General features: G+C 47.9%; 1 protein-coding gene across 1 annotated transcript; it reads left to right on the top strand.

Annotated features, from left to right (window-relative positions):
• The first annotated feature begins 410 nt into the window (after positions 1-410).
• slc12a3 (solute carrier family 12 member 3) lies at positions 411-8191 on the top strand. The gene is made up of 22 exons (XM_084672759.1): positions 411-455; positions 640-750; positions 856-967; positions 1154-1284; positions 1738-1822; positions 2001-2158; positions 2416-2523; positions 2718-2841; positions 2964-3065; positions 3202-3357; positions 3464-3563; positions 4281-4412; positions 4875-4974; positions 5315-5421; positions 5703-5785; positions 5880-5954; positions 6200-6301; positions 6509-6620; positions 6910-6996; positions 7372-7504; positions 7695-7762; positions 7855-8191. Exons 1-22 carry the CDS (start codon positions 411-413, stop codon positions 7994-7996), a joined length of 2373 nt encoding a protein of 790 aa, XP_084528885.1. The 3' UTR covers positions 7997-8191.
• The last annotated feature ends 423 nt before the right edge of the window (positions 8192-8614 follow it).

Below are 8614 nucleotides of genomic sequence, written 5' to 3'. Positions count from 1 at the left end.
CTCTCTCTCTCTTTCTCTCTCTCTCTTCTCTCTCTCTCTCTCTCTCTCTCTCTCTCTCTCTCTCTCTCTCTCTCTCTCTTTCTATCTCTCTTTCTCTCTCTCTCTCTCTATCTCCTCCCTCAGGACTGACCTGGGTGATCATCATCCTCTCCTCTTGTATTACCGGCATCACAGGTCTCTCCACCTCAGCTATTGCAACCAATGGCAAGGTCAAAGGAGGTACATGTACGCACACACCACAAATACACAACACGCACACTTATACACACACGCCACACACGCTCTCACACCCTCTGTGTGTGTGTGTGTGTGTAGGAGGGACATATTTCCTGATCTCACGGAGCTTGGGGCCAGAGCTGGGAGGCTCCATCGGGCTGATCTTTGCCTTCGCCAACGCTGTGGCTGTGGCCATGCACACGGTGGGCTTTGCAGAGACGGTACAGGTTCTCATGCAAGTGAGTGTGTCAGTGTCTCTATCCCAACACACACACACACATTCCCTCACATACACACACATACACACACACACACAGTCAACTTCTCTCTGACACACACACACACTCCCTCGCACACACACATACACACATGCACATCACAGTCAACTTCTCTCTGACACACGCACGCACTGTTTCCCTCTAGGAGAACCAAGCCAGCATGGTGGATCGCATCAATGACATACGCATCATTGGTGTGATCACGGTCACATGTTTGCTAGCCCTCTCCTTGGCCGGCATGGAGTGGGAGTCAAAGGTCCGTTTTTTTGTGTGTGTTAAAGGTCTGTTACCAACAGGACTGTTGCAATGTGATGTGAGGCTTCACAAAATGTTTGAACTGTGTGTGTTCTGCCAACTTCAGGCCCAGGTCCTGTTCTTCATGGTCATCATAGTTTCGTTTGTTAACTACCTTGTGGGGACCATAATACCTGCTACCACAGAAAAACAGGCCAAGGGATTCTTCAGCTATCGAGGTCAGGAGTGAATCGCCTCCCGTTTCGCCTCATCACCATCAGTCAGGAACCCTGTGGCTGAAACATTCTCATAGACAGGACTCAATTTGAACCTGTTGTTCAATGATGATGTCCATTTGTAGGTTATGTACACCGCATGCAATCACAATCACAACCCTCCTCCTCCCCCTGTCTCTCTTCCCGTAGCGGAGATCTTTGCAGAAAACTTTGTTCCCGGCTGGCGTGGGCCAGATGGCAGCTTCTTCGGAATGTTCTCCATCTTCTTCCCCTCAGCCACAGGAATCCTGGCAGGAGCCAATATCTCTGGAGACTTAAAGGCATGTGGCTCGCCTCAGGCTGGAGTCTGCTCTGTCCAGTCCTGTCATCTCCTCTCCTGTCCTGTAATCTCCTGTATATTTTGTCATTTAGCAGACACTCTTATCCAGAGTAACTTACAGTAAATAAGTGACATTCCCCCGAGGCAAGTAGGGTGAAGTGCCTTGCCCAAGGACACAACGTCATTTTGCACTGCCAGGAATCAAACCGGCAACCTTCTGATTAATAGCCTGATTCCCTAACCGCTCAGCCATCTGACCCCCTGTAATCTCCTCCCCTCTCTCCTCCCCTCTCCTTTCCTCTCCTGTCTGGTCCTGTTCTGCTCTACCGACAAGATTAGTCTGATTCAAATCAACAGCCTTACTGTCGGAGGGGTGTTCTTCACATGAGACTGGGTTCAGTACTCGGGCGTGTGGAGTGGTGTGTCCAGTAACGCCCCCTTCTCTGCCCCTCAGGATCCTGCTGTGGCCATTCCCAGAGGAACTCTGATGGCCATATTCTGGACCACCATATCTTACCTCGCCATATCTGCAACCATCGGTACCACTGGCACACACACACACACACACACACACATCCATACCCTGGGTTGGCATTTTTGGGTCTGGAATGTGTGTAGCCTATATTTTAAAATTGATTAAATGATTGCATGTATGGGTGTATGTGCGGGTGTGTTTGTGTCTCTGTGTTTAATTGCTGTTGTGTGTTTGTATCCCAGGGTCATGTGTGGTGCGTGATGCCTCTGGATCGATGAATGACAGTATATCCTTGGGTGGCTCTGAACACTGTGAGGGTCTGGCCTGTACTTATGGCTGGGATTTTTCTGATTGTACCAACAACCACACCTGTCCCCACGGCCTCATCAACTACTACCAGGTAAACACTGGAAGTTCAGTATCAATGAGTACTAATCGACAGTAATCTACTAGTACCAGGCAAACACTAAAAACGAATGACTACTAACAAATACTTCTGATCCAAAACATACACACCTGAATCATTTACAAGTTAGGTCAACTATAAATCGTTTGTGTTTGTTTTTGCCAAGTAGGTTTTTAGTTTTGGTCAAGTATAAATTTGTTACATGTATACATCTATTTCATAATGGTTTCTCTCACTTGTCAACCCTGTAGACCATGAGCTTGGTGTCAGGATTTGCCCCTCTGATCACAGCAGGGATATTTGGGGCGACACTCTCCTCTGCCCTGGCCTGCCTGGTGTCTGCGCCTAAGGTCTTCCAGGTGAATACAACACCTCTCACACCAGCTCGAAATTCAGGAAACACAGTTACTTGTGGAACTACCATTTAGCTTCTCTTGAACATACATGTAGCCCCTCAGTGACCTGCTTGATTCCAGTGTTACAACACCGCAAAGGTTTCCTGCAGTACTCTCCTCATGTCCCCTCCTCTCACATCAGCTCCTCTCTCCCTCAGTGTCTGTGCAAGGACAAACTATACCCTCTCATCGGCTTCTTTGGGAAAGGTTACGGGAAGAACGATGAGCCAATCAGAGGCTACGTCCTGACTTACCTCATCGCTATCTGCTTCATTCTGATTGGTGAGGGCGATAACGAGTGAGATGAAGGTTGTGGCATGGTGTGATCCCACACGGACAGAGCCTGAGTGTTCTTCTGTCATCCTCCCTCCCCTCTTCCTCCTCCACTCTCCCCCCTCCTCCAGCGGAGCTGAACACCATCGCCCCCATCATCTCCAACTTCTTCCTGTGTTCCTACGCCCTCATCAACTTCAGCTGCTTTCATGCCTCCATCACCAACTCACCCGGTCAGCACGCAGTCAATTTAGCAACGCGTTTTGAGTGTAACGTCCCTTTAGAAACGTCGTTGGTAACAGACATGGGACGTGTTCATCAGCATGGAGTGTACATGTCAAGGTTTTGGGTTTTTTGATGTGCTGACAGGTTGGCGGCCCTCCTTTAAGTACTACAGTAAGTGGTTGTCGCTGCTGGGCGCAGTGGTTTCCGTGGTGATCATGTTCCTGTTGACGTGGTGGGCGGCGCTCATTGCCATTGGGATTGTCATCTTCCTCTTGGGATACACCCTGTACAAAAGACCTTGTAAGGCACTCACACACTCATAGACACAAACTCCCATTGTCTCTACGTGATGCGAATAGGTATTGGCTGTGGTTTGTCTGATGTGACCTGCGTGATTGTGTCACAGCGGTGAACTGGGGCTCGTCGGTGCAGGCCAGCTCCTACAACCTGGCCCTGTCTCACTGTGTCGGTCTGAACATGGTGGACGACCACATCAAGAACTACAGGTCAGAGGTCAAAACGTCTCTCCTCCCTTTACTGAGGCTGCTTTGAGTCGTATGAATTCAGTTCTGTTCTATTTCTTTAAAACTGAGAATGATTTATTTATCGTTATATTTATCCTTGTATGTATTCCTCTGTCTTCTTTCTCTTTTGTCTCTCCTGCCTCCTCTGCCTCTGCTTGTTCATGTATCTCCTGCCTCCTCTGCCTCTGCTTGTTCATGTCTCTCCTGCCTCCTCTGCCTCTGCTTGTTCATGTCTCTCCTGCCTCCTCTGCCTCTGCTTGTTCATGTCTCTCCTGCCTCCTCTGCCTCTGCTTGCTCATGTCTCTCCTGCCTCCTCTGCCTCTGCTTGCTCATGTCTCTCCTGCCTCCTCTGCCTCTGCTTGTTCATGTCTCTCCTGCCTCCTCTGCCTCTGCTTGCTCATGTCTCTCCTGCCTCCTCTGCCTCTGCTTGTTCATGTCTCTCCTGCCTCCTCTGCCTCTGCTTGTTCATGTCTCTCCTGCCTCCTCTGCCTCTGCTTGTTCATGTCTCTCCTGCCTCCTCTGCCTCTGCTTGTTCATGTCTCTCCTGCCTCCTCTGCCTCTGCTTGCTTATGTCTCTCCTGCCTCCTCTGCCTCTGCTTGCTCATGTCTCTCCTGCCTCCTCTGCCTCTGCTTGCTCATGTCTCTCCTGCCTCCTCTGCCTCTGCTTGTTCATGTCTCTCCTGCCTCTCCTCCACTCAGGCCCCAGTGTCTGGTTCTCAGCGGGCCCCCCAGCTCTCGCCCCGCCCTGGTGGACTTTGTAGGAACCTTCACCAAGAACCTCAGCCTCATGATGTGTGTCAACGTCACGGTAGGTTCTCCTTTCCATTCTCTGTTCCCCACAAGAACCCACACACTGATACACTTCTCACTGCTGTAGACACTTTACACACGGCCACTTTCAGCTACTGGTTGCACTATCAGTAATATTGCACTATTGTATTTCACTTGTCTTAGGTTAGTATAGGTTTATAAGGTTAGTATAGGTTATTATGTGTATTAGAGGTTTAGTATACTGTATTAAATATTGTATATTATTTGTATATTAGGAGGTTTACTATATTTTAGCTTATTGTAGATCTATGTTCTGTGTACTTATATGTTATGTTATGCCAGGTTGCTTTGTGTTGTCTTGTCCTAAGAATTTCAGTGCAGTCTGAGTCTATGTTGTTTTGTGCATCTGACAATAAAAGACTTGAACTTGAACAAACAAATGCGCTTAACCTATCCCTCTACTTCCTGTTACCTTTGAACCTCTACACAGGGAGACCCCTCCATGATGGAAGCCGTCAACAGCAGCAGTCATGTAAACTGGCTGAACCAGCGAAAGATCAAGTCGTTCTACCGTGGAGTGGTGGCCAGCAACCTCCGCAGTGGTGTTCAGATGGTTCTACAGGTGGGTGTGGGTTCAGACGGTTCTACAGGTGGGTCTGGGTTCAGACAGTTCTACAGGTGGATGTGGGTTCTGACCTGGCTACAGGTGGGTCTGGGTTCAGACGGTTCTATAGGTGGACGTGGGTTCAGATGGTTCTACAGGTGGGTCTGGGTTCTGACCTGGCTACAGGTGTGTCTGGTTTCTAACACTGTTACAAACCGTAAAACATCCCTTTAACAGTCTGACCCCTGAAGCACTGTGATCTCGTGGAGAGGATGGGTGATTTTGCTAGCTGGAGTCCACTGCAATGTATCTGCAGTGTGTTTTCTGACCGTCTGTCTGTACCATCTGTGGCCTGCAGGGGGCAGGGCTGGGCAGGATCAAGCCTAACGTAGTTCTGATGGGCTTCAAGAGAAACTGGCGCAAAGACACACCTGGAGCCATGGATAACTACATAGGCATCCTGCAGTAGGTTAACTCTCACACACGCCACACGTTTAAACTACACAGGCATCCTAAATTAAATAATAGTTATGAAATGCTAAAATGTCACTTTAGCTGCATCAAGTAGGGAGGCTAATATTGATAGCTAGCTAGATACTGTGCATAGTCTGTAGACACCAAGAGAAACTTTCAGGCCAAAGGAAATGCAGTTCTCTCTGTCAAACCCCCTAAGCAACTGTGACATGCGTGTTCAACAATTCAAACAAACATATAGAAGAGTGTGTGTGTCTGTGTGTGTTTTTCAGTGATGCCTTCGACTTACAGTATGGAGTGTGTGTTTTGAGGATGAGGGAAGGGCTGGACCCTTCTCGACCAAATCAGTTCCATGGTGAGAATCCACATCTCAGCCAGGACTTGTGATGGTCACCACTCTTCCTCCCCCAGGTCACGTTTAACCCCATCTCCCCCCCCTGTTGTAACAGTGAACCCAGGCTTTGATCTGGGGCCAGAGAGGGTTAGCTCCACAATGCCTTCTGCAGCTTCAGCCACCACTACAAGTACGTATGACTGGACTAGGTCACGTTTCTCTCTATGATTATTTACATAAAAAGGATGTCGAGTGAGTATCCTCCAAAAGCAGGTTCGACTGTGTGATGTGGGAATAGCACAGTGGCAGAGCAGTTTGACGACATAGCAAAGAGTCAAAAGGCACCTTTATTTTTATGTGTAAATCAAATCATATCTCTTTCGAAATAAAAGTGGCTGCTGAATGAGTACATCATGGCGACGTCTTGTGTCCCAGCAGGCTGTTCCTCCCCTCGTGACGAGCCCCAGCCTCACACGGTTTTCCAGGACAGACAGGGAAAGAGGACCATTGATGTCTACTGGCTGTCTGACGACGGAGGTCATTAGGGGATAGATAATACCATACATAACTATTGTGGGGTGGATGTGGACCTGGTTGGTTTCTCTTGGGCTGGAGATGGGATGTTAGACAATGATGATCATGGGCGTGTGAATGCATTATGTTACTGTGTGCGTGCATGATTATGTTTCTTCTGTGTGTGCACGTGCATGTGATAATGTGTGTGAGTGTGTGTTCCACCCCCAGGTCTGACGCTACTCCTGCCCTACCTGCTGAAGCGTAAGAAGCGCTGGGCCAGTTGTAAGGTGCGAGTGTTTGTGGGTGGAGACTTGCACAAGAAGGAGGAGCAGAGAGAGGAGTGAGTAGCCTCCTTCATGTCCCGCCTGAAGGACACGCTGTTGTTTCACATTCATGTAGGTACATGAATGTGGTACATGAATGTGGTGGCTGCTGGATCAAACTGGTGGATCAAACGTTAACCTCTCATGTCCTCTCCTTACCTGGAATTGACAAGTGACAACTTCTCTCTGCGCATCTGTGAATGATACCAGAGGACAAATATAGATGCTTGTATTTGGAGGCAAGTAGATACTGATAGGTACTAGCCTGGCTGTGATTGGTTGACCGGTTCCCATGGTTTCTTTCAGAGTGCTGGGTCTCATCAAGAAGTTCCGTCTTGGTTTCCATGAAGTCGAGGTGTTGCCTGATATCAACGGCAGACCTGGGCCTGAACAGTAGGATCTTTTCTTTGTGCTGAAAACCTTGTTCCCCTCACATGCCCTTACTCACATGCCCTTGCTCAACAGAACATTCCAGAATTCTAGAAGAATTCAAGGAGAAAGCAAGAATAATTCTTGAACCACACTAGAATCATTCTGAAAGAATTCAAGAATAATTCTAGCAGATTGTCTGTAAATGAGACCTTCTATAAAAAGTTGTATTAGTCCAGTGATGGTTCATGCTACGGCTTTAGGAAACTGGCACACTGCGTTTCCCCTCAGTTCAGTTCTCAGTTCATTACTTCATAGTGTCTGAAACAGGAGATGCGGTTGGTTTTCTGAGCTGAATGGAATCCCACTCTCTCTGCACTATCCCCTTTCACCCTCCAGTGTGCGCAAGTTTGAGGACCTACTGGCGCCTTACAGGCTGAACACCAATCAGAAGGAGGGCCAGGCAGAGGAGAGGAGCCAGGAGCAACCGTGGATGGTGTCAGAGGAGGAGCTCTCCAGGAACAAGGCCAAGGTGACGCCTTGACACAGTCCCTGTAATACATGTTGAGAGCATCTAAAGATGCGTTTGTGATGTTACATGTGATATTACAGCACAGGGCAAGTCCTAACTTTATTCTGTATGTGTGTGTCCGTCTGTGTGTGTGTATATATGTCTGTGTGTGTTTGACTGTTTACATATGTGTGTGATTTCTGGTGTCTAGTCTCTTCGACAGATCCGTCTCAACGAGATTCTACAGGACTATTCCAGAGATGCAGCCATCATCATAGTGTAAGCTCTCTGTTTACCTGAACGTTTCTACAAGTCGCCCACAAACTGTGTAACTGATCTCACTGTGTGTGTGTGTGTGTGTGTGTGTATAGGACCATGCCCGTGGGGAGGAGGGGACAGTGTCCCAGCGCCCTCTACATGGCCTGGCTGGAGACCCTGTCCCGTGACCTTAGACCTCCGGTGCTGATGGTCCGGGGGAACCAGGAGAACGTGCTCACCTTCTACTGCCAGTGACCCCTGAACCTTCACCCCCATTCCAACCATCTTATTCTGCCTGCAACCCCTTTTAATCTGATGTTATGTGAAATTCTGTTATTATTTAACTTTTTCTGTGTGCCACGAACAATCCGAATGTCAAAACAATCACTGTCTGCCATTCCTGTGTATATTTCAGTATGCTTGAGGAGCACAATAAAAAGACCACTTATTTTAGACCTAATAAAGAGTTAGTGTTTCTTTCTCTCTGTCTCTTTCTCGTTCGTTCTCTCTCTCGCTCTCTTTATCCCTTGTGCTGCCTTCGGGTCATATGACCCAAAGGTTCATAACGAACCATCATTGTGTTTACCCAATTTTACCCAATACAAAAGCAAATAAAAATGATTTTCTTTTAACCTTCGCAATGTGGGGGGCCTGAGACAGCCCAACGGTTAAAAGAAAATGCTTCACTTTGTTTTTATATGCGGTAAAGTTGTCGCAAAAGACAGTGGGTCACAATGACTGATGGGTCAGAATGACCCGAAGATAACACAAGGGTTAAAATCGTTTTCTCACAGAAATGTATTTAGAATAGATTTACATTTTAAAAGAAACTGGAGATGGTATAATTTCTGGGGAAACTGAGGTGTGCTTGCA

The sequence above is a fragment of the Hypomesus nipponensis genome, chromosome 14 (genome assembly GCF_054491055.1).
Source record: "Hypomesus nipponensis isolate SF chromosome 14, ASM5449105v1, whole genome shotgun sequence".
NCBI classification, from domain to species: Eukaryota; Metazoa; Chordata; class Actinopteri; order Osmeriformes; family Osmeridae; genus Hypomesus; species Hypomesus nipponensis.
Note: the sequence above shows the minus strand (reverse complement) of the source record. Positions and strands in the feature narration are given on the sequence as shown.